General features: G+C 41.5%; 1 protein-coding gene across 4 annotated transcripts; it reads left to right on the forward strand.

The window, feature by feature from the left end:
• Positions 1-533: 533 nt before the first annotated feature.
• On the forward strand, positions 534-26516 carry dcaf6 (ddb1 and cul4 associated factor 6). 4 transcript variants are annotated; one of them, XM_085375223.1, is made up of 21 exons: positions 534-895; positions 6598-6659; positions 8474-8566; positions 9992-10177; positions 10262-10375; positions 11535-11670; positions 13665-13876; positions 15132-15225; positions 16674-16793; positions 16935-17279; positions 17591-17797; positions 19390-19449; positions 21307-21490; positions 22145-22254; positions 22396-22687; positions 22847-22888; positions 25019-25157; positions 25304-25460; positions 25544-25632; positions 25707-25812; positions 25905-26516. In XM_085375223.1, the coding sequence occupies exons 1-21, from the start codon at positions 799-801 to the stop codon at positions 25961-25963; spliced, it is 2904 nt and encodes a 967-aa protein (XP_085231349.1). In that variant the 5' UTR covers positions 534-798; the 3' UTR covers positions 25964-26516. The 4 variants fall into 4 exon arrangements, with proteins under 4 accessions (XP_085231349.1, XP_085231351.1, XP_085231350.1 ...); XM_085375225.1 differs by having other exon boundaries at positions 22859-22888; XM_085375224.1 differs by having other exon boundaries at positions 21310-21490; positions 25905-26515.

The following is a 26516-nucleotide window of genomic DNA, read 5'->3' on the forward strand; positions in this document are numbered from 1 at the left end:
GTATGCAATGATGGGCGTAGCTGCGGGAAGTTTATTGTTTTTTTTTGTTGATGAGTGAGTATAGGGGTGGGATTTAATAAGTTTTCTTCGTCCCACTCCTTTTTCAGGCAAGTTTTGTTTTTTGTTTTGTGTATTTTATGTTCAATATAGGTATTTGTTGTGCCTGAAAATGAATAAATAAATGAATGAAATGAAAAATGAAGTGTTTTCTGAAGTTGCAGTCCGTTTGGCCTCTCCGGGCCACCGTAATACACCCCTTTATACATACATATACAAAATGTCACTTATGTCAATACTGTTTTTAAAAATCGTTAAGACATTTATTCAATTCATAGCCACCGGTAATAACTGAATAAGAGACAAGCCTGTAGCTAACTTGGCCACTGACAGAAATACTAATAAAAACTGGATGCACCCGCACCGTCAGCTTTCAAGGCGCTAAAATCGAGCGCACCTCCCCTCTGTGGCCAACCACGCAGTTTCTCGCGTTATTTGGACACAGCTGACCGCTTGAAGAAATAAACCAGGCTAGGCTAACAGGACACATAGTTAGCAGCAGCACGGAGAACAGGAACACAGTCGGGCTTCAGCTCAGTGGGGAGGGGGGGGAACAGCGGAGACCGGACAGGAGCGACTCTTTCCCTTCCAGCAATGCGGACACTGAGTGTCTCCTCCAGCTAACGTCAACGGCGTCCCAACGGGCAGGGACTGCTCCGAGGCGACGGGAGATAAAAGGCGACATCAAAAAAGGGGAAGGGTTAGCTCTGTTTCAATGTTATTGTCAATTCAGAACCACATATGGTCACAATGTCCTGCACTGGCAACCTCGTTTGGGATGTAAACAAACGCCTAATTGGATACAGCGAGCCTAACGCCATCAGGACCAACTATTTAGGTAAGAACAAAGCAATGCCTCTTTACTGCTAACGCTGACATGTATGAAGAAACGTGTAGGAGCAGTGTGCATCTGCAGACTGTGTGTGTGCTGCAGAATCACAAGAAGTGACAGGAAGACTGTGTCCCAGTCCAAGACACTACCTGCTTAATAACAGACAGCTGCCGCTATCCGCGCTCCCCCGTCCCCCCAACCTACACAGTGTAAACACAGCCTGCACCTTTTATTTATAGTGAAGGAGCTAAAACAGTACAAAGACGAGGTTCAGACTTGTGCTTAATTTGTAGCAGTGCGGGCCTGTTCATCACATCATACAGACATAATGTTACTTTTTCAAAGGAAATGCAGTGTAGATCTCATTTCAGTGCAATCGCAGGATTGTGCAATCATCTGTAGAAGGCACCCCCATATATAGTAGTCTGAAGTATATCCCTGTAATGGCACAAATAATGCAATAAAAGCAGGGTTCAATCATGTAATGCATTTATGAGAGGCTGGTGCATTAAAAATAAAAGCGCTCTGAGTTTGGCAGGAGTCTGTTTACAGTAGAAAGTGCTGACAGCATCAGGCTTTCTTTTCAAGACACTCACAGAAACCGATGTGTCATTACTGCTGCGTGAAAAGGCCACAAGGTGCTGAAAGTAGCACAACCAGCAGGGCCGGGAAGGATTAGAAGAGGAAATTAAAATGGTTTAGTTTGCAATTGTTTGACTATCAAAATAAATGAGCTAAGATGACATAATGATGATAATAATAATAATAATAATAATAATGATATTTTTATTCATCGTTACAGCCAAGAAATTCCCATGTTACAGCAGTCAAAACATTTAACACGCCACATAACCAGAGTTTACATTTGACAAAGGAAAATGGCTCAGAAAGGTTAAATTGTACAAAAGAAAGGAACACAAGGAAAATAAGTCCAGCTAGTAAAGATGCTATAATAATAATAATATTACATCTAGGTAACAATTCAAATTGCCTATATTTACAACTTTCGAGCACTGATGCTTTTTACATTACGTGAGCATTTATCAGTAATACTACGTCCTTTGTGCGTTGTAGCATCATATCCAAACTGGAAGCAAGCTTAAAGGACCAAAAATGGTACAAAATGTATTAAATGAAAAATTACTTTATTAATATTTAAATAAAAATGACAGGTTTTATACAATAAAAGTAGCCACAAAATAAATAAATAAATATGTGTGTATATATATATATATATATATATATATATATATATATATATATGGTAAATATCTGGAAATGGTGAAGGCGAAAATATCTCACACTGAATGAAATGCAGCAACTTATTAAGGTTTTAATGCAATTGTAAGTAAAAGTAATAGGACTGCATAATTTCAGTCAATAAAATGTGTCGCAGCGCTGCACTGCGTTGATTATTTCTTACATCCTTGGTTCCTGCAGGCAGAAACAGCATTCCGGTTCTGCTCATCACTGATCTGCTAGGAAATGTAATCATTGAATTTTAAGGCTTTCCTCTTTGCTGCTGCATTAAATGCATTTAAACTTGGGGGGAAGATATTTTTCTATCATATATTTCAGTCTGTTTATTTTTTTTAAAGTCCTCTGGAAAAGACTTTAAAAAAATATAAATTTTAAAGTCCTGGTTGCTGAAAGTTGCTATATTGATAAATTATTCAGTCATAATTTGAATGTGTAAAGGTAGGTCTCTTTTTTTCTTTTTTCTTTTTTTTTTTTTTTAAAGTGCAGATATAGTTATTTTCGAGTGTTGGTTGTGAGAGCACAGTGCAGGAGAACAGAGGATGTTGCCCGTGTTGCACTCGGAGAGATAAAACTGTCAGAAAGTCTGTACCTCACGGCTTTATAAGCCCATAGAGGTGGGGCAGGTGCCTCAGAGGTTTAGTCAGTCCTGTATTTAGCATGTCTGAGAGATAGTCAGAGCTGTTGTCGTGTAGAGGATACATGCTGTGATGTGTGGGTCACAGCTCCTGGAGGATAAATTTAGCTTAGAAGAAGCGTTAGAGGGGAACAAGTTGGGGGTTTATATTCAGCTGAAACTGAGAAACGTCCCGTGAGGTTTAAAGTCTTCTATATTGTAGGGTTTTCCTAGAACTGTGATAGGAAACGCCTAAGAGATGATTCATATAACTAGGAATTACTATTTTTACTCATCTTAAGTTACATCATGCTAAGTCATTTTATTTATAAGAAAATTTAAGATCAACAATTGTTGACAAAAGCTGTATAGGTAGAAGAACAAAATCGTTTAAAAAAAGAAATTACAAATAAATGATAAAGAAAACAAATAACAGGCAGACTTAGTGCATTTTAAAAGCCAACCACTCTTTTTCGAGTCTGAGTCTGCTTCATGACTTCTCTGAGTCTGGTTCATGAGGGCAGCAGCCATCCCTCTCCCTAGCCACCTGAGGGGGGGGGATACTGAGGCATTCAAAAAGTGAGGTTGTTCAGGCAGAGATATAATCTCTCCAGTGTGTACTTGGTCTTCCCTGGGTCCTCCTCCCAGTTGGAGGCAGAAACACCTCAACTAAGAGGTGCCAGGAGGCATCCCAGTCAGATGCCTACACTATCTCAACTGCCTCCTTTTAATGTGGAGGAGTAGCAGCTCCATTGTGAGTCTCTCCTTAATGACGAGTGCCTCATTCAGCTCTGAGGGAGGGTCCAGCCACCCTGCAAAGTAAGCTCATTTCCTCCAATTGCATCAGCAATCTCATTCTTTTGGTCGCTAGCCTCAGCTCATGGCTAAAGGTGAGGTTTGGGATGTTGATCGACCGATAAATCAGCAGCGTTGCTTTCACGCTCGGCTCTCTTTACACAGAGAGGCAGATTGGTACGATTCTGGTCCAGTCCATCTGCCAGTCTCCTGCTCCCTCCTTCCCTCACTCGTAAACAAACCCCAAATACTTGGACTCGTCCACTTGGTCCAACAAGTGGGCAATCCAGCTTTTTCTAACTGACAACCAAGGCCTCAGGTTTGGAGGTGCTCTTATAAAACCTTTATAAAACTTCAGTGGAAGCTGGCGGACCAGGCTCGATGAAGCCACTTAGACCAATTTTTCTGAAAAAAAGCAGAGACAAGTTTGATTGCACTGTTTTTTGTGTGTGAACATTTTTAAACAGAATGTAAAAAGTCTTGCATTTGATTCTGTGAACTGATAGCGAATCTGAGTATTGTTGCAGATTTAGGCATGACTGTACTTAGTACATTACTCATCATTAATCCATTTATAGGTGACGTGACTGTGCTTGCGATTGGTGATATCAGAGAAGCTTTTGAAGTGAATCACTCCCAGACTATTTCTGCAACATTCATAACACCTGTTGAAGCAAGTTAAGGCTCTTGTTAGTATATAAGCCACCAGACTTTTGCAACAGCTCACTGAGTCATTTCATTATTACTAAAGTAGTTAAAAATATAAAGGAAAACATAAGGAAAGCAGCTACTTTATTTTAAAATTAAATATTTCTGTTTTTCTTCCCTTAAAGGCTGTTTTCACACTGGAATAATGTTTTTATTTAATACAATAAATGCTTAATTGTGACAGCAAATTCTTCTGGATTAAAATAGTTCACCTTTATAAAAGAAAAATATTAGCACAAAGAAGTTTATTGACTACTGTTACATGGGGTTTTAGTTTTTGAGGTGACTAGTAGTTGGTCCAACCACACTGACTGACAAAGAAGAGTCCATAAAGTATGATCAGTTCTTATGGGAGCCTGTGCACTCACCCCATCAGGGATGTGAAGACATTGCTGCTCAGCGTCTTGTAGCAGATGCTGCCGTTTCTGCTCATCATTTGTGCAGTACTGCTATAATAATGATCAGTGGCCTGATTGCTGCTGCTGGATGAGGACATTAGCTTTGGCACAGTTTGCTTTTCCCTGTCAGGCTTCACCCTTTAAGTGACAGTTTGCAATGATGAAGGAATGTCTTGCTTTCTCTGGTAGTCCTTTGCTGACATTGACAGTGAAACACACCGCCCTGGCTCACATTGGATGTTAAGGAATTCACGATGTGTGTGTGATCTTAAAACAACCGCGTCAGCGTTGTTAATATCAAACATGTTATTCAGGTTTATCCGAAGCGTCTCTTCCTTTTTTATCTGAGGCACAGGTTGGTTATTTCTTCCTTTCAGGATTGTCCTGATTGTGCTGGTTTCCTTCCAGGCCTCCCAGTAACATTTTCTTTTAGTCTGGACTCTCACCTTCTCCTAGATGTGATTACCGAGTTTGATTCAAACATGCAGATGCTTTTAACGGACTCCTTGCAGGTAGACTTCCTGTAGGCCCTACTACATGGTGAGCCATGTTGGTGTTTGTCAAAAAAAAATGAGAGTGACGAAGTTGTGAAACTCATAGAGGGGAAGTTGGGAACAGCAGATAAACTAACGGAAATTGGGCTCATAATAAATGAACGGCTTTTTGCCTTGTCACGGGTATTTTCCCATTTTCACTCAAATCCTTGGATGTATTGTTGTTGATTGTCTTTGAGTTGATCTTACCACCGTTATTGTGGATTTCCTCTGTGATTGTCTTGAAGTTTATTAGTGGAAACCCGGTTCCACCATTAGAGGTTGAGCCAATTTTTAAACGTTTCAACGGCACCCTTGAACGTCTTTCCTTCTTCCGTGTGTGTGACTTTTAATAGAAGTAGTTTGACATGTGTGGCTCATTCAGGGTGTGCGCTTATCGGCCTGAACCTGTTGATGGAGATGCTTGTGATGCATACCAGCTTTCTGTGCACAGTGTGATAAATGTTATTGGATCCAGAAGACTGCCAAATATAACCACCTTATCTGGATTTCTTATCTTTTTGTTGACGACATGCCTTAGATAGTGAGAAATCCAGCTGTGCTTGCACGCAGATGATCAGAAAAACAGAATTTTATAACTTATCCATCAGGACGACCATATTGCTGTTCATCATGCGGTGATTGTAACTGAATGAAAAAACTGCAAAACTGATGACTTTAGAAAGTGAGACCCTGACCCTGAAGCTGTTTGTTAGAATAGCACATGCTTTGAAGAACACACATCCTGTTGCTACTTATCCAGAGGCCTGAATCTTCCTGTGATTTGCTAATCAGGTAATTACTTCAGTTTCCTTCCCCTTTGTGTGTTTGACTCTTTGATCTCTTTTTGTTTTACTGTGTCCTCTTTACCTCCCCTCCTGTAAAACCTTTCAAATGCCTCCGGGTCACTTACGTCTCTGTTCTTTGTGTTGGACTACCAATAAATATCATGTCAAGGTTTAAATTGCTTACTCCAAAACTGTGTTTTAATATCTGCTATTTGAATTGATTTCTCGTCCAGTTAAATGTCATTTTGTTGCTAAATTAATCAAACACCTGGGAAATCTTAGGTGTGTGTGTGTTTGCCCTGAGGTCACAATAGAAAGATGTTCACAAAAATAAGATAAAATATTAAGGGTTGACATTGTGAACTATGGAACCACTGTTCCTGCATTTCGAGTCTTATTGCAGAGCGGTTTTGTTTGTACTCGCCTCGTTTCTTCCTGTTGGTGCAAACAAGGCTTCCACTGCATGAATAATGGAACACAAGCTACAGAGCCACTGTTTAACGTGACATTTTATTCCTGTTGCACTTAAGTGAAGACTGGTAGATAAATGCGATTCAAATGAAAGTTTAAAGCCTGACAGCCTTCTCAAATCTACATGTTTCTGTTTTCACAGGTAGAAGAGAATTTGTCCAGAGGCTTAAACTCGAAGCAACACTGAACGTACACGATGGCTGCGTAAGTGCCCCACATTTTTATCCGTCTCTTCGTGTTTATTGGTTGAAGTCCTCTCCCTGCCAAACACGCCACGTCACTTTTTCTCAGCTTGCTGGTGGAGCCTTGAACAGATCAGATCAGGTCAGGTGGTTAATTCCTCTGAGAAACCTGAAGCTGACATAACAGTCACACGTCCTGTCACACTACAGGGCAGGACATCAGCCTGTCCAAGACACCACAACAAGCATTGCATGCATGCAGGTCTCAGGAGAGCTGCATTAAAGTGCAGCTCTTAGCCACAATGATTGAGATATTATTATTGCATTTTCTGAATATGTTAGTTTGCGTTTAGTTAAGTAGCTAAGAGCTTCTGTATTAACACGGTGTATGTTTTGTTTTTGTCTTGGACTCTACAAGACTTGTATGATTCATTTCAAAATAATCTTTATTTAGCTATACTTGGCCTTCAGCCATGTTCTGAAATGAGCCGTTTTAGCTCCTTTACTGATTGACTGTTTCTTATAAACAGATGACTTGAACAAGCAGGGGCTGTTGTGCTCATTGTCAGTCTATGAGGGATATCAGACATCCTGACATTAAAGCATCCAAGAGTGGAAAAAACAGTCTGAAACGCAGCATTCAGAGCAGCCTGAAACCCCAGCTGTAAGCTCATAGGGATTACTTGTATATACGCTGACCTCACTATTTAAGGCTTTGGCCATGGCCAATATGAACATCCACCTTTTTAACAATGTATATGTGACAGAAAACAATAAGTGTAACAGGTCCACTTTAAGTTATTAATCAGATAAAGACTTTCTATTTGCACCACCTAAAATGTGTCAATTTAGCAGATTTTAGCATCAGAAGAATAATATTAGTGAATATGAATTATTGTGAATACTTTGATTACTTTTTATTATAGAAATTTTAAGCTTGGAGTTACAGAAGTTTTTCAGTGGACACCGTGAGATACCTGACCTGTTCTGACTCTGCACTGTACCACATTACACGAGATGCTAACCCTAGCCTGTGTTTAAAAATGCCATCACAATAAATAAATAACACCATTTCCTGCCTCATCTGTCACCATCTGTTAATCTTTCATTAGGTGAGGAGGGGCCTCACCTACACTCCACCTCAAATCTAACTATAGATGATGTGCAGCGTCTCAGAAACCGAGTCAAACATGTTAAAAACCTGATTCAGACGTGAGGTCTGCATGTAGGAATACACGCAGTGTAATGTCTCAGCAGAGGCAGTCTGACACGATGAGGCGCTGACAGAGGCTGCAGGTGTTAATGAAATATTGATCCACAGAGTGACAGCAAACACTGACCTGATGCATCACTCTTCTTTTGCTGTTCCTTAGATCCACAGCTAACTCATTCTCTAGCCTTATGTTGGTGGTTATTTCAGTTGATCGAACTGTTAATGAACCTAATTTGAATTGGACGATGGCATCCATATTTTCTTACTGATTTGAAGCAAAGGCATTCAGGGATTTTCTTTGTTGCTGATGCTTAACAAGCACAGAAAAGACAATAATATAAATGTAATTGTGTGCAGGGACATGCCATTTCTTGTTATTCGCTTCTCTGATAGTAATTCACATTCGTCATGCAGAATCCTCTCTCACGTGTCCACATTTTGGGGCTGGACTGAGTTACTTATTTATTTTTTAACTATTTGTTTTACATCAATCTCGTATTACATAAAATGAAGAAATTCAACAAGTCGTCACGTTTATGAAGCTGTAATGAATGGATGTCGGAATTTAACTTGCGTTTGTCAGTGTAAACACCATGTAAGCGCTCTCTCTGATCTCTCCTCAGGTCAACACTATATCGTGGAACGACACGGGCGAATACATCCTGTCAGGGTCGGACGATACCTTCCTGGTCATCACCAACCCTTACAACAAAAAGGTTGGATGAATGGATGAACACCAAACTGATCATTTTTAACTGTTATTCTTTGCATAAATGGTCAATTAGCCATAAAACAGGACAAAAAGCTTAAATTGGCAGAGCACAGTTGAGATACTAAACTAAAGGAATTATTTAATGGATGGATGTTCCACAACTGTTTTTGTGAGGGATGTCCACCCACTGAAGGTTTGTTTCGCTGGGACAAAAATATCCCACATTATTCTGAACCTTTTTTATCTGCCCACATTTTTCTGAAACAGAAATGTGGTGAATTGGAGGGTGGTGCTAGTCTTTAAAACTGGGATGCTGAGCAGGAATTTGTATGGTTTTTTTTTTTTTTTTTTAATGTGACTGTTATCTAATATAGAGGTAGGAGATCTCCTGGTCTGTGTAGTTGTCTAGTTAGGTTAATCTAAATCAGGGGTGGACAATTCCAGGCCCGGAGGGCCGGTGTCCCTGCAGGTTTTAGATGTGTCCTTGAACCAACACAGCTTATTTAAATGGCTAAATTAGCTCCTCAACATGTCTTGAAGTTCTCCAGAGGCCTGGTAATGAACTAATCATGTGATTCAGGTGTGTTGACCCCAAGGTGAGATCTAAAACCTGCAGGACACCGGCCCTCGGGGCCTGGAATTGCCCACCCCTGATCTAAATTAAGCCGAGTCTCCAGTTTGAGTCTGTATTCATCATAAAACTCTAACTCTTAAACATTAAAATTACATAAGTGTCTAACAATCTATGAGAGTCTTGAGAGTGTTTTCATCTTTGTTATTACAACAGTGGTAAGAGAAGTTTCTGTGGTTCCCTTAGTTTCTCTTTTTTTGACATACTTTGACTTTCAAATGATGTCATATGAGGGAAAAGGAAAAAAAACAAAACAAAATGTCAAACGCCAAACCTAGCAGCAGAGTCGCATTTTGTGGCTAACCGCTAAATAATCCCAGTATGCCTTCTTGTCTTTGTGTAGTTCATGCTGGGCCTCTTTGCTGTGCAATAAAATAAAAAGCTACAAACAGCTGCCAATTGCATATAAAAAATGGCTGTAATTGCTAAATGCAATAATTTTGTTAAACACCTTGAATTCAGTCACATCTTTATTTATTTGAACTTCCGCTGTGGCAGTGTGCAGAAACAAAACAGCAAAAATGGTATCTGTCCAAATACTTAGGGATCTGACTTCAGCTTGGGTTTAGACAAAGATTGGAAACAGTCAGAAAAAGCATGGCATTGCTCCCAGAGACCACTTACCAGCAACTCTAAATACTACAAATGAACACATTAGTGTCTAAAATTATGTAAATGTGTGCAAAAATCCCCCAGGATGTCAACATTTTATACTCTTTCATCTGCTGATTTGCTGCCTCTGGTCGAGCATCCACACTGATGCAGCTGTCATCATACATTTCTTCTTCTCTGCTTCAGGTCAAGAAGTCAATACGTTCAGGTCATCGGGCAAACATCTTCAGTGCGAAGTTCATGCCCCACACCAACGATCAGGAAATTATCTCCTGCTCTGGAGACGGCATCATCTACTACACCCACACTGAGAAGAGTCCCGAGTACAACAGACAGTGTCAGTTCACCTGCCATTATGGAACCGCTTATGAGGTGCTGATTCACAGAAGCTGATGAAAAGGGTTTCTCTCTTACTCGTTACCCTCCTGTCTTCTAAGCTTCGCTTTGTTTCTTCAGATTATGACGGTACCGAATGACCCCTACACGTTCCTGTCCTGCGGGGAGGACGGCACGGTGCGATGGTTCGACCTTCGCATGAAAACTAGCTGTACTAAAGAAGACTGCAAAGATGTACGGGTGACATCTGTGATGTTTGTCTTTTTTCTGTCTGTGATTCATCACCAGTCAGGGTCAGGATCAATGTGTTTGTAGCTTTGGGGAGGGATCGATTGAAGAACCATCTTTTTGTTGTGAAACCCTGGCAGGTGCCCTTAAAACCAGATTAAAACAGAGAGGTGATCGAGCTTTTGCAGCAACACTATCAGATCTATGGATTAATCTCCCTCTCTGTGTCTGCACAGCTTAGTTGATACAGTCTTTATTAAAAATGAATTTATTCTCTTTGGGTTTTGGCTCCAGTGTGACATTTTTTTTTTTAAATGTTTATTTTTTTCTGCTTTTTAGTGTAGCTTTTCCTGGGGCTATATAAGTTTATATTGTACTGTTGTTTTCATTGAGCTATATAAGTAATCTTTATATAGCCCATTTAAGGAACCTGACCTTGAGTTTTTCACAGTGTTTAGTGTATAAGAGTTTGTGGATATCTTTTTTTTTTTTTTTTTTTCTCTTTCAAAAATGGCTCACTGGACTTTGTATTCATGCAGGACTGATAATGGACCCCCCCCCCCCCCCCCCCCCCCCTCCCTTTCTTACTTCACTGCTTTCTTCACAAACAGCTTTTGGTCTCTCCTCTAGGAAGCGGTTTCTTTGGCTTTAAACCAGCGTGCTTCAGTTGATAGATGAGTGTGTGTGTGAGAGAGAAACCGTGTCCTCCTAGATTATGTTGCATCTTCTTGTATTTCGTGCTCCAGATGAGAACCTGTTACCCTAAAACTGTCAGAAGAGTTTTACCAGCTGCTGTCACCGGCCCCTCTGCCTCCCCATCATCAGCCTGCAGTAGTCAGACCTGGTAGTGCAGTTGCTCCACTTTATTAGGTGCAACTACTTCAGAGTGATACAGCAGTTTGGGATTTGACATCAAATATCTTTAGTCTGACCAGTGATGTTAATGTGGTTTCATAAAGTCTCATAAAGCAACAGAAACACCTCTTGAGCTTCTAAAACTGTACCTCTCAAAATGATTACAGTTGAATCAACACAGGATTTATTGCAGGCATCAGTTTTACATTAGTTTACATCATTTTTTAAAAAAAATTTATTCTCAATCAGTGATATCTGCCATTACTGAGCAGAAGTGACTTCCAGACCTCATTGCGCTCTTTCATTTCAGGACATCCTGATAAACTGCAGAAGAGCAGCGACCTCCATATCAATTTCTCCGCTGGTGCCGTACTACCTGGCCGTGGGCTGCTCCGACAGCTCAGTACGAATCTACGACAGACGCATGCTGGGCACAAGAGCGACGGGTAAGCAGCCCTGCACAGTGGACTTAGCCACTCTACACGTCACAAATTCGTTATCCTCGTGTTAATGTGTAGGTAACGCAGCCTGTTGTGGTGGAGAAACTAAACTTGCAATGTCCGTTTTTGCTTTGAATGTTCAACCAGTTTCTCGTTTACATGAAGGCAGCGGGGGGAGGATCTCCCTTTGAGTTTTTGGTCCCAGCCTGCTGTGCCTCGTCTCTTGTTGGACATTTCTATTTTTAGATACTTTCACGAGTATTTTTACTTCTTCCTGTGTGTTTTAAATCCTTCTGACAACTGCTTATAAAAGGTATTTATGGAGCGTTGTTCCTACACAGAATGCAAGTCAGTTTTTTTTATTCAGAGACTTTTAAACAGACTGTTTAAATAGTAGGGTGTGAGGCATGCCAACAAGTTGTTTTTTTATTAAACTTTATTCATAGTTTTTCTAAACAAAGCTAAACAAAACACTTAAATTCTCCCTATCGCTTATCCCACTGAGATTACAAATATAATGGAGAAAGAAAAAGAATAACACTGATTTAATAAATCGATGTGGATATTAATGGGATAAACACAGTACATGTGTATGACGAAAAAAGTATGGACATTTCTCCTTAACTCAACAATAAGTTTGAGTATACCACAATTACATACACTAACAAGACCAGCAGTAGCTTCGTTATCATAGTGACCAGGTCGATAGATCCAGTTATTAAAAGATGGAGATTTGTCTGATTAATTATTGAATAAGTCTTCGGGCCATTTCTCGGCAGTGTTGCTACACTTCCACCAGGAGTTCAGTGTTTAGATAATGAGGGTGGATTATTACTCTGGATCCTACTGTACATTTTAGATGTGTTGCTCTTTGTGCCGGGGTCTAAATCTAGTATATCGCTAATAATATTATTGGCCAGCAAATATGGTTGAGTAAAATGTTTTAATAAGAAAAATTCATATTTATGAGCATCTGTAAAACTGTCATTTGGACTGTTATAACTTTTGTGTAATGCCTGAAATAACGAGTGTTCCTTAGAACACAAATACATCCTTAAGAAAGTGAATAAATAAATACAGACCATTTTTGTGGCAAGTTTGAAAACAACGTCAGTTTGAGACAACGAGAAAAGACAACTGTTCACCACAGGAGAAACGAAGCATAGCTGATTGATGCAAACAGGTTTTCCAAACTGGAACCAGGTTTTTAAGGTGCGTTCTACAACAAGGTTAAGGATATGAAGTTGTTTTCCTTTGGCCTTTGTTGATCTCATTTAAAAAAACAAACAGTTACTGGATTGATATCCAATCCCCTGCTAGCGCAGACAGGACTTTGATTTTTTTCACCTCAGGCAGAAGTCCAGTCTATTAATTTGGCTGTTCGTGTTGCCCAATAGACTTGGGTACTTCTAGACACGGGGATGGCATGGTAAACCTTTCATCTTGATTATATTCACTCCTCCAGTGACTAATGGGCAGTAAAGCTCAGCACGCCAGCTCTTGTTTTGTAACAGAGTTTTAAAATGATGTTTTTAGAATTCCTTTTAAAACACGTGAGTTTGATTCTCAAGTAGGTAAGTTGTGTGGCTTGAACGAAAGGGAAAGGATTAAAATCTGACCCAAATTCCAACTGACTGACAGGATGTGTATCTAATCACATCAGTAACCCTTTCCTCGGCTCTAAAGGCAGTGGCTATGGATTCTATAGAGGAATAGTGAAAGACAGCAACGCTGCCAAGTATCGCAAAAACAAACAGCCTGAAACCTCAGAGATGGTGTGCAGTAAAGCCAGTGGTGAAGACTAGATTGTTCTGACCCAGGTCAAAAATGTTGAACTAAACCAAACTGTTTTTCAGCACAGTAAATAGACATTCAATTGCTTTTGACATATCATTTATATCAAACCCACCGAATCGTCTGGACCAAATCCACAAATATAATTAAGAATCTTGTTCACCGACTCATTGGCTAAGTTGCACACACTCTCTCATTTTTTTTAGGTAATTACATGGGCCGGGGAACCACGGGCATGTGTGTTCGGTTTGTTCCCGCTCACCTGGCCAACAAGTCGTGCAGAGTGACCTCTCTCTGCTACAGCGAGGACGGTCAGGAGGTGCTGGTCAGCTACTCCTCCGATTACATTTACCTGTTCAATCCCAAAGATGACCAGGCTCGAGAGCTCAAGGGCCCGTCGGAGGAGAGGAGAGAGGAGGTGAGATCCCAATGGGAACTTTTCTTCTGTCATTCTTTTCTCCCAAACTGTGTCTTTTAAAGGTTTATATCGGTTCAGACACTGTGCTGTCATTTAGACAGTTTTCCATTATTCCAAGTGTGTAATAATTGATCTACAAAATAAAAATCTGCCTTATCTGTCAGTCTAAGGCAAAATCCAAAAATATTTACCACTTTTTAAAAAATGGGTAAAATACCCAAAACAATCAAGAGTCTCTGTCTTTTCTTGTTGATCAGCTGACTGACTACTGGAGTGTAGATCTCAAGTTACATGTACAGAGAAGGTTAATGGAGGCCTCACATGTTATGTCTCCTGTTAAGAGTGCTAACGGCCTTTTGACTCTATAGAAAATAAACATAATCACGTCTGGCTGAGCGGAGGTGTCCATGCGGCTGATTTTTGGGGGCGAATAGGACCGATTGTTGTAAACAGAACTGACCTTGTTGTTGCTCCTCTGGGCCCTGCAGACATCAGTGCTAAATCTGTGGTGGCTGATGCAGTGCAGGGAGGTGAGCAAATGACCCTGAGAAAAACAAACCCAATACAAAGAAGGAAGAAACGCACTGAGGATGGAAACAGCGTCATGAATTACTGCCTGATCTGTTTGGCTCTTAGTTATATTTCCTTTGTTAGTTTTGAGATTCAAACAACTGAACAATCAAGGAAACTGCGTGTTTACGCTCGGTGGTGGTCTTCACGTGTGTCCGAATGTGCTGGGTCACGGTGCCATGGCGAGTTCAGCTGTGTCTAGATGCAACCACCACACGCATTCCTTTCCAAATACAGCGAGCGACGCAGGCAGCGTTCCTCAAACCACCAAAATAGTTCAGGCTGATTTTGGGGCAGGCGAGGAGCAGTGTTCCTTACCCCCTCTGTTTTCCTCTACCTGCGACCTTGTTTGTTTAATCCTTTTATCTGATTTATTCAACTGTCTTTCAGCTTCTGCTCCTTTTCACCACCTGTCCACACATTTCCTGACTGAAGCGGTGGATAGTCCCTGCTCTAAGAACCTCTTTTTCCTATTTCTGGCTCTCAGCCTGTTGCAGCCAGGGGGACTGGAAAGTGGCAGGCAACCTCAGTCATGCTGCCAGGAGGAGGGGGTGGGGTGGGGGGAACACTTTAAAGAGGACACTGATAGAGACGAGTAGTGTTTTGCTTTGGCAGCGCAGCTATTTTTGACCATGCCTTGACTGACAAACTGCTAATCTCTGTGAATGTGTGTGTGTTTCCACAGCTGAGGCAGCCTCCAGTGAAGCGCCTCCGTCTACGAGGTGACTGGTCTGACACTGGACCCCGAGCTCGCCCTGAGAGCGAGAGGGAGAGAGATGGTAAGATCACAGTATGTGCTCCTGCTCGTCTACAGCGACGGTCTCGTATGACAGGCCCGACCTCTGACAAACTCTGAGAAGACTCCAACCTGCAAAATATATTTTTATATACTGCTCAAAACATTAAGGGAACACTTGCATCACACATTGGATCTCTTAGGAACGAAATCCTCAAGTTTGAAATCTTGACTGCCATTCAGTGGTAAAAATCATCAACTCTTTGAGGACTGGGTTCAAAATCACACCAAAAAGTTAAAGTTGTTCAAGCGTTTCCTTCATTTTTAGCAATATATTTTCCCCATATTGATTTTGTAATCTTAGACGAAGAAGAAATCAGGCCATAAAACTGTCTCATCACCAACTCTGCAACTTATGAACATAACCAATAAAAAGAGAACCAACAGTGCAGTGATCTGTGGTAAATGCATTTAAATCCCAGCTCCCATCTTATTGAACACTCAGAGCACTTTCAGCACAAGCTACATTCACCTGGTAACGGGCTCTTTCATGCAGCACTTTTTCTCTTTGATGCAGTGCTTTCTCTCTGGCGCAGACACTCCCACTGATAATACATCTGAGTTTTTAGGGTTCACTATCTCGTAGATCCAACCTGACCTCTGGACGTCCTGCTGTTCTTCCTGAGCTTCAGTTCTCTTGATGCATCCATCAAGTTTACCCTTTAAACTGAACTGGAGCTCAGAGTATGTAAACCTGATTTAAAGTGTTTCCTTTAAAGTTGATATAGTTGATGCAGAGTGGCCCAAACTAGACACAATAGCAATAAGAGTGAACAAACATCCAACTAAAATAATGGTTGGGTTGAAAAATGGTAAAAAAAAGCTCTGGGGCAATAGTAACAGCTTATATTTCACATATTCAGGTGAAAATGTGTGTAAAAAGCTGAACTTCTTTATAGTGTATCAAAGTTTGCTTGGGTCAGAGAGAGTAGAAACCTCACTTTGAGGCAAATGACTTGGAGCGGTCTCCTGCTGCAGGGTTTTTTCCACCATAGATGAACGTAGTTTAAGTTGTTTAATCTATTTTGTTACTGTGGTTTATTTTGTTCAGAAATAAAATTTAAAAAAAATCAGTCAAATGGAGGAAAAACTCATCTTTGGGTTTCAGGTGATGACTGTTTCAGAGTGCTTTACTTTGTTCACAAGTTGGGTTTTTTTCTTTTCTAGTTGGATTTCTTGTTTGTCATTTTTTGGGGATAAATTTTCCCTAAATTCTCATATATTAAATTAATAATTTGTGTAATGAGTCATCCTTGTGCAGGTCTTAATGAGCCTCTGCTTGCATATGATCAGTTATGATAAGCAGTTTGTTTTGAGTACAAATACTCCAATTTTTTTTTTTTTTGTCATTTCTATAAATATGGACTGTGTCAAAATGAAAAGCTTGACAGGATCTAAAGACGTTTTCCCTTTTTTTTTTTTTTGTTCCAGGGGAGCAGAGTCCGAACGTGTCTCTGATGCAGAGGATGTCGGACATGCTGTCCCGGTGGTTTGAGGAGGCCAGTGAAGCCCAGAGTAGCAGAGGAACCCGACCTCAAACGCGGCCCCGAGGTGAGGCTTCAATACTCCGGCCTTCAAACGGGCCGGAGTAACTTCAGTAAGACTGACTGTTAAGAATCTTTCTGTGATAATAAACCGTAAACTAGCCAAAATCTAAAATCATTGCTTGATTTATTTATTTTTTGTCTTCAGGTACAGCTCTTCGTCCCGAGGGGACGTTGAATGCTCCAGCTGCCGCAACAGGCGACTCTAGTCAGGAGTCCAGCGCCCCCGAGAGGCCTGTGGGGACGGACTCCCCAGAGGTACCTGCCAGTCCCGCAGCGGCCACCACTGCGCCCATGCCTAAATCCACCTCCTCTTCCTCCTCAGGGTCATCATCAACAGTCACAGCACCTCCTCCTTCCAGCTCATCATCAGTGGAGACCTCGGCCACTTCTTCCTCCCCTCTCACGTCGTCCCCCGACTCAGAGCAGCGGAGTCAGGGTGACACAACTGGGACCCCGACGGCCACGCCCACCTCTGAGCCCGCACTCTCAGGTAAGAAACCAGGACCGCACTCGCACTCACTGTTCACATGTAAGCCTTCAGTCCAATGAGGAGGGTTAACTGCTCGGTGTATGAGTGTGTGTCCGCGTGTGTGTATGTGTGGGTGTGTGTTCATTGGAGCCACTCCACTCAAGCAGCAGCCTCACTTCACTTTATTTTCCTTCAGCATCCTGTTGTCCTCCTCCTCCTGCTTGTTTATTTCATTTTTGCCCGATTCTCTGTGCCGAATCTTCTCCTCACATCCTCCGTCAGTCTTCTAATCGTGCATCCACTCTTCCTCTCTTCCTCTGCCCCTTTGTCAGAGTATGGTCCTCATCGGCTGCCCATAAGTTTAGTGTGTAGGCGTTTGCAGAGGTTGCTCCGGCTGGCTGACCCACCTGGACGGGGTCGGCGAGCGGCCCCTTCTCCTTCTTCTTCTTCACCTTCTTCTTCCTCTGCAGCCCCTGAGAGACAGTCGCAAAGAGCTGCTACCTCTGCCGCTGCTGCTCCTGAGAACCAACCCTGTACAGGTTACCCACCCCTCCGAGCTCATCAACCCTGCAGCAATCCCTCCATAAGGGCTGCTCCCCTGCCATTAACCCGTCCCCGCCTTTTAAGCAAAGACAGCCATGTCTGTTGTAGAGAGGCTCCAGAAAGACCCAGTCTTGCTGTTACTGACCACTAACCACACACTGATCTTCCCCGCTCTCTTATTATTCACCCCTTATTTCCTCTAAACTCCAGAGTCCAGTGTGTCGCCTCTCCACTGTTTGCTCAGCCCTTAACTCACTAATGCTCTCACTCCATCTTTCCACTTGTTGCTTGAGTTTTCACCTGCAAACTCTCCTGCCGGAGTGGCACCAGACGGTATGAAGCTTTGCTTTGGCCTCATGGTTGTTCAACCATGTTTGATGATATAACTTGCCTTTTTTTTTGTTTTGTTTGTTTTCTTCAATGTCATTGGATAGGTCACATTACTGGCTTCACCTACTGCTGATGTTAAAATTAAGGTTATTTCCATCAGTTAGTGTTGCCCGTTTTGTAAATGTGTCTCGATACTCAAAAGCCGGTGGACAAACAGAAAAAATAAACAGACATAAGTGATTTTACTTGCTTGAGTTGAACTAAAATGCTTGAAACAAAAAAAAAAAATAATAATAATAATTTTTTTTTGAAATGCTGGAGTGAAAATAAGCAAAAAAGCATCCACTTTGGAATCCACAGACTGACTCTGAAGGAGCTTCGGAAAGACCGCAAAACTATTGCTCGGTTTTCCTATTTGCAACAATTTGTAACATTTCAACAGATTTTTTTTTTTTTTTTTGGTCTGTGCACGAGCGCAAAGCAATAAAGTAAAACCCTCGAATCAAATAATGATTATGTAATATATGTTTATTAATAAGTTATTTTTTAAGTTTGTTCTGCTTCAGTTTTAATGTGACAGCATTTAGTTAACCCGAAGAGCTTCTCTCACTTTCAGCTTTTTTCTCTAAAAATGTAGGTACAACTTTAATATTAAAGATATAAACCGATTTTTAAACACACAACAAAACTGGCTTTACATAATGAGGCATCTGTTATGAAAGCTTTTATTGAACACGTCATTGTGCAGTTCAGTAGACACAATATTTAAATTGCTTCTTCTCACTTATCTGTGACCAACTAAAGCCAATTATCTTGGAGAAGTGTGTTGTGTAGCCAGCAGCCAAACAGATGTTATTGGGTTTTTTTTCTTTTGTTGTTGTTGTTGTTTTGTTGTGGCAAGCCCAAGTAAGCACTTCTTGATGGTTGGGATTTCCAGGTTCTACATAACACAGCAGATATAAAACATTTCTTTGCACATCTGTAAAAAGCATGCATGAAAATCATGTTCTTGTTTCCGTTCAGACTTACTAATCGCTGATTCTCACTGAGCTTCCCCAACACTCTGTAAACCGATCACAGCTGTTATCAGATGAAGGAGCTTTTTTATTTTTGGCTGATGTGAAAGCTCTTTCTGCTTGGCCTTGGATTTATTTATTTATTCATTTATTTTAAACATGATTTAGAAGTTTTTAACCCGTGTGAGCCCTCACGTTTGACCTCTTTGTTCAATGTTTAGTTGGTCTCATTTGTGTTCCAGATTCCCCCTCGTCTGTGGTAAACAAACAGCTGGGATCCATGACTCTTGATGAACAGCAGGGTGCGTCTTTCCCTTCCCCAACCCCATTCCCTGACCCTCACCCTGCCACTCGCTTTGTCTTCTCCACCTTCTGTCTTAACCACTTTCCCTCATCCTGTCTCACTCCACTGTTTGTCCTCCATCGATTTCATGTTTTTGTTTTCTCTGTATCCACTGCTTTACTGTTCAATATTCTACTGTCCAGATGTGGATGTGTCTGACTGTTACTGTTGCTCTGGCCAAAGGATTTAATACAATTGTTTAAGAAGTTAGAGCTTTGAGTAATGTAATAAACAATATCTCCAAAATTCAAATGGATGACAAAGAAAAGCACTACTCAGACATATACATTTCAGTGCTCTCTGCTGAACCATCTGTGCAATATTTAGCTTTTTCTAAAATGCCCTACTACGTCTGACATTTCTCCTTTGCAATGATTAGCATTGGTAGTCAGATTTAATGTGGCTTCATCTTTAACTGTTCAGTTTTATTTGTATAGTGCCAAAGCAAAACAATGGTCTTTCTAAGGCACATATGTTGTTACATAAACACTTCACAAGAACCCTGAAAAGCCCCAATGGTTCACTCTTGATTTCTCTTGATCAGAGTGGACCATCTACACAGCTTTGTTTAATTTGAAAATAATGTCATATTCAGTTTAATTTAAACGTTTTACTTTGTTGTAATTTAAAGAGGATAATTAAAAGTGGATGATGCTCATCTTAAGCATGATCAGAGATTTGGATATTGAGCTATCTTAGTAATTCTAGGCTTTAGAATATGCAGGTATACCTGTGATCAGTGCTCTAGGGTTCAACAACTTGCACAGTAGTAAAGTCCCCTTTTGGTATCGCTGATGGTTGATAAAATCCTCACTGCGCACCACATAATGCACAATGTGCCAAAAAAAAGGGGGTCAGAAAAATCTTTTTGTCTCATTTCGTGATGGTGGATCAGTGTAACTATTACACTTACACACTTACTTGACTTCTAAGAAGCCAGGCATAAGCCTATGTGCATGCCCAGACACGCCTGTGCTGCAGATGTTTATGTGTGCAGATGCAACTGGGAAAATGGAGCGAGGCACATTCACTTTAATATGACTCTCATAATAATGATAAGTTAATGGATCACTGGGGAAATTACAGAAAATGATTGCTTTGATTGGAGCTATCACTGCTCACGATCGCCGACATCATCCTCCATCGGCACACTCCCAAGCTCCACCCACCTCCTTCTGGTTGCTAGGGGCAGCCAATCAGTTACTACTAATAAATAACTTTTCTAACTACTCTAGGACAAAGGTCTGAGTCCAGAGGTATTTATAATACTTTTTATATACAACACCAACAGTATAATATCAAGCTACTTTGTGTGTACTGTATAGCTTTATATATGAAGCACTACATCTGTGATTATTTACAGTGCATACTGACAGAGATGTAGCATCTTAGCAACAAGTCCCTCTTTGTCCTCCAGCTCAAATTTTCATCTTCCCTGGAAACCTGTTCCTTTTCTTCAGTGTAGCTAGCAGCTAACGGGTGTAATGACCCTTTAGGGCCTTTGACATGTGTGTGTTTGTGTGCGTCTTGTGTCTTGCTGTTGTGGCTGTCTGTCAATACGTGTCTTTTACGACGTGTCCTTTGTGGTTTTGTCTAACGTTTGCTGCATGTTCCCATTTCTGTTTAATGTTGTTTATCAGAGGGAATGGATGCAACACAGAGTTGCATATTTGTGGTGTGTTTTTAAATGACCAACTGCACACTGCAAACGACAGGAAGAGTTACTTTTGATCAGAGTTTTAGTCTGTACAGCCAGTGCGTCTCAGTAAGCCCCCCTTGCTTGTTTTGCCTGTGTGTATTCTTCTTCCTCTCTCAGTAGCAGCCGAAGCTACAGCTTCACCTGCTGATGAATCTGCTGCTGCACCAGCCAGCAGCATCCCATCCATCTCCACCTCTACTTCCACCAGTCGACCCAGTGCAGCAGAGCCTGTCCTCAGCCTGCACTACAGCTCAGAGGGAACCACCACCAGCACTATCAAACTGGACTTCACTGATGAGTGGTGAGTGATGGCCAGTGGGTGTCAGCTTTTTAGGTTGAATGTGACATTATACTTGGATTAACTTTATAATCTCATATTTATAATGCTCATATCTCCTCCTCTGTATACCTGTATGTCAATACAATAAATGACAATAAAATTTAATTTGGCTCATGTTGACCTTCAGATAAATAAGGTTGACATGATCATTTAAATCTTCATACGGTGCTTTGTATACGTTTGTATGTGTTGACAACACACACCACGCTTGTGAGAGTCATAGTTTTTAAGTTATCAGGCTTTTTGTCAATTTTTTTGACAAATAAATCAATAAGTTGACAGTGAAGACGTTGGTGGATGTAAGCCAAACTTTAATGGAGAGTTAACATGAACCCACCTTACACCCTGACAGAGTTTTATCAGAATTCATTCAGAACTTTTCGAGCTGTCTTGTTTACAGACAGAATGAAAAGCAAAGGTCTCCAGTGCAACTTCACTCATTCCATTCAAATTCAGGTAACTCAATAGGAGTTACCTTCTTATAGTCGGGGCAACTGCATGATACTTGTGTCTTCCCATATTTATTTTTTTTTTTTTTCCCCAGATAAATATGAGTAATTTTCAGGAAAAAACACCCCAAAAGGACTGATGGTAACTCTTGTTCTTCCACTACAGGAGCAGCAGCACGTCCAGTTCGATGGGCAGTGGAGGCCCCAAAACATCAGAAGCTGCAGCTGTACAGAGCAGAGAGAGTCTGTCGACAGAGAGCTCGGTATCAGAGCAGGGTGAGTCGTCTCCTACAGCATCATGAAAACGCCTCGATCTCAAACATTGTCTGATCTAGAACAATAAACATGACACAATGAATGGCTTTCTGTATTCCAATCCTGATTGCGATGATATGAGTTTGCTGGCTTCCTCCGTAGAACCAGCATGTGATGCCTCCTGCTCCAGTGCCCCCAGCAGCTCAGCAGCTCAGGTTCCAGCAGAGGGCTCCTCTGAGGGAGACAGCATGGCGTCTTCGCCGCAGGAGAGGAGTCAGCCGGAAGGTACAGAGGAGAGGTCAGGGGGCTGTCGGCGAGCAGAGCCCTCTACAGAGGAGGGGCAGGAGGGCGTGGAGGGCCAGAGTCAGCCCGCACGCGGCAACCAGGACTCTGATGACAGTGATGATGATCCTATTCTTATCCCCCCCTCAAGGTTCAGAGGACAGGGGCAGAGGTGTGTTTGAGAGCATAATGTTTCTTACTACAAGTAAGAAAAACTCTGTTTGAATGCAGGTGATCATTTCGCATTCCTTAGTTCAGTTAAAAAGGGGGTGGGTGTGCCGATTTTAGAATTTGTGATGCTTTGCTGTTGACTGTTTTACTACAAATATAGATTTAATTCCAGAGGATCTGCAGTAGGAGATAGGATGATCAGGTAATCTGTTTGCATTGGAAAGTGAACGCATCTAATGCATCAGGAGTGTGACATGCTGCGGAGCATTTAAAATTAAGAGCACAACGTGATGTGCAGTAATCGGATAACTTCTTTTCTTTTGTCTTGGTTTGACGGTTTCTCTCACAGTGCACTAATAACACACACAGCTGACTGTAGAGTGCCGTGCATGTGAGTACTGACTCCACAAATGGTGTGAACAGAAGCATCACAGCTGCATTTTGTGTAGAACAGATGGAGAAGAAATGAGTGTCATGCATGAAATCCTTGCAGAAAGGAGCCAAACGAATATAAAACGGACACATTTACACACAGCGAGGTCAAAGGTTTAAACAAAAGTGGCATTTTCATAAATTTCACGCTGTATGCCATCTCAGTAGATTTGAAATGAAAGTGGCAGCTCATGAGCACTTTTGGCTTTAATTTGAGGGGATTGAAAAAAATTATTTAACCGTTTTAGGACTCAAATGTAGTTGAACATGTAACTAAATAACCTGTCCGCAAATTATTTTTTTAAAGATAAAACATATTTGATTTAATTCGACCTTTATGGTGCCTTTTGCAGAATATTCAACTCTTTACCTTTGGAAACTTGATCAAAGTAGATTTCCTCCCCCTGGTGGCTCATCCTGATTATGAGCACAAAGCTGTCGAGCTGACTGACAGCCTCTGACTGTCGATTCACTAAGAACTTCCTTTCTCTACTAGGAGATTTGGATGTATGCAGACTATTAATGCCCGACTACCTTGCTACCTCTGTGCAGACCTCCCCATGTGGGGTGGCTGTGGCTCAGGTGGTAGCGCAGATCAGCTACTGACTGGAAGGTTGGTTCGATCTTTGGCTTCCCCAGTCTGCATGCCAAGTATCCTTGGGCATGCGGCCCAAGTTGCTCTCCGATGCGTCCATCTGTGTGTGAATGCTTAGATTGCACTTAAGTACAGAAGGGAAGTGCTTGTATGAGTGGGTGTGAATGGGTGAATGAGGCATGTTGTAAAAAGCGCTTTGAGTACTTCCAGGAGAGTAGAAAAACGCTACATAAGAATCAGTCCATTTATCATTTACCCATCACCTCCCTGTTACACCCCCTACCTGACGCAAGCCACTAGTTCCAGAAGAGCTTCTGTCTGTAGTGAAGAAATTAATAATGAAATGAGATTGTGTGGTTATGTAACGTGGTCTTCCTTGCAAAACAATTTTGCAAGGAGGCAGAAGAAGAGATGGGAGAGCGTCTGAGAGCTGGGATTGATGGAGGAAGCCAGTTGCTGTCTCTGCAGTCGTGTTCCATGACTACTGGATACGTGAAGGAGACCATGAAGACGTGATCTTTACTGCATGTGGCTGAGAGTTCTTCACTCGACCAGACGTTCTGGTGGTGGAGTTCTTCATCCTGTAATCATCCAGGCTGTTTATTAGGCCACTCGTAGTGTCACAGCCTAATGGTGGCCTGTTTTCCTTTCATTTAGAGCTTCTTTGAGCCCGTGTTATGGTTTTACTGCAACAGCTTCCAAATGCAAATGCCAAGAATGGAATCCCCTCTAGACTATTTATTTATTTGTTAAATTCAAGTAGTAATAACATATTTTTTCTATGCCAATTGAGTGAATTATTTAGTTGACAACCCCAAAATTAGGCAGTGTGCATAATTCCATAAATGCTAACCCATTACCTTCCTCAAATTAAAGTTGAAAGGCTACACTTGCTTTATGTCTTTCTTGCCCCCTCTCTCTCTTTTATTTTTCAGATCTATTCTGGTGGCTTGTCTGGTCAAAATTATGAAAATTGTATCATTAAAACATTTCTGGATTTAGCTTTGTGTACAATACTGTTACAGTGTATATCTGGTTGAAGTCACTCTAAGGTTGAGAAGAACAAACTTTTATTGGCTTGAGTCGGTTATGATGGATCAGGCAGGTGCTTTCGCTTGCAAGTGGCTGCTTTCTCGCTTGGAGCTTGTTTGTTACAATCTTGTTAATGGTTTAAAAAAAAATATCCGTGTAGCTTGGGTCTGAAGCATGAGACTTGAGGCAGCACTGACAGCATGGGTTTGTTTGCTTTCAGGCACGTGTATGAGTCTGGGGTTTCTTTCTTCTTTTTTGTTTTGTTTTTCTTAGACAATCAGCAGCAGCTCGTATTCAGGAGCTGTTCCGCAGGAGGAAAGAAAGGAGGGAGATGGAGGAGAGCGAGACTCAGAATATCAGGAGACCTTCAGTCAAAATGGTCTACAAAGGCCACCGCAACTCCAGGACAATGGTATACCTCGGGCCACGCGTGTTGTATTAGTCTGAACTCATATTAATCCATTGGCTCTGATATCAGTGTTTTAACTGTTGTCAGACTGTGAAATTTGAAGAGTACAGTTTCCAAAATACTCAATGTTCCCTTTTAACTGTGTGTAGATAAAGGAGTCGTGTTTCTGGGGCAACAACTTTGTGATGAGTGGTTCAGACTGCGGCCACATCTTCATTTGGGACAGACACACCGCAGAGCACCTCATGCTACTTGAAGCCGACAACCACGTGGTCAACTGCCTGCAGCCGCACCCTTACGACCCCAGTGAGTCCCGTGGATGTCCCGCCTGAACCCGGACGATGTTTCTTCACTTGTTGACATTGCTCTCATTTCCTGCTTTGTTTCAGTTCTGGCTTCTTCAGGGATAGATTATGATATCAAGATTTGGTCGCCACTGGAAGCATCGCCATCTTTCAACAGAGTCCTCGCTGAGGAGGTAGAGTCAACCCACAGAAAAGAAAAAAAAAACCAAACCCACCGTAAAACCTTTCTTCTTCTCTTCTCGTCAAGGTCATCACTCGGAATGAGCTGATGTTGGAGGAAACGAGAAACACGATCACAGTCCCGGCCTCTTTCATGCTTCGAATGTTGGCCTCCCTCAACCACATCAGATCAGGTACACACACACACACACACACGCATGTAGCACGCTGTTTTTGTTAGACCAATCTCAGCCTCTCTTTAATATTTGCCTCTTCCTCTTTGCAGATCGAGTAGAAGGCGATCGCTCCGAAGGCTCAGGCCAGGAAAACGAGGACGAGCAGTAGCCAGCTGGAATTTTATTTTAAAATAAACACTATTTCTTCTTGCTGTATAGCACTTGAAAAATACCCGAGATTTGTACAAGTATAGTGTAGAAAAACTTCCTTTTGAAAATTAGTGTAATTTCTAGCCCCTTGTGTTTTTTAAGAAGACTTTCTTACTGATGTGTCTGTATGAGGATAAACTATATTTGTGTGAATGTAAAGGCAAGGACGTCAAAATATAAGTGTGAGGAAAAGTGGTGGCTGGTGTGAAAGTTTAAGTGCAATATTATTTTGTTAGGAGAAGGTGAGCTTTGATCAGTGTTAACGTTTGACGTTTTTGAAACTGTAGCACAGCTGAGAAATGTTGATGTGCTGCTCCGGCAGTTACGCATGTGAATACAGACATAAAGTAAAACACGGATGCTTTAATTTTCTTGTTGATAAAGAAGAAGAAGAAAGGGGGGCGGGGGAAGAAAGCTGTGGATCTTCTCCCCAAAAATATGTTTTACAAAACCTGGAAAAAATAAAGCCAAATGGTATCTCAAATATATCTGCACTTGGGTTTGGATGGAAA

The sequence above is a fragment of the Diplotaxodon limnothrissa genome, linkage group LG16, assembly GCF_057381915.1.
Source record: "Diplotaxodon limnothrissa isolate DT_005_m linkage group LG16, D_limnothrissa_male_GT1.1, whole genome shotgun sequence".
NCBI classification, from domain to species: domain Eukaryota; kingdom Metazoa; phylum Chordata; class Actinopteri; order Cichliformes; family Cichlidae; genus Diplotaxodon; species Diplotaxodon limnothrissa.

Coding starts and splice junctions, on each gene's coding strand:
- dcaf6 (XM_085375223.1), top strand. CDS start 799: ATGGTCACAATGTCCTGCACTGGCAACCTCGTTTGGGATGTAAACAAA. Junction 22,255..22,395: donor GAGCTCGGTATCAGAGCAGG/GTGAGTCGTCTC, acceptor CTTCCTCCGTAG/AACCAGCATGTGATGCCTCC. Junction 25,813..25,904: donor CCTCAACCACATCAGATCAG/GTACACACACAC, acceptor TCCTCTTTGCAG/ATCGAGTAGAAGGCGATCGC.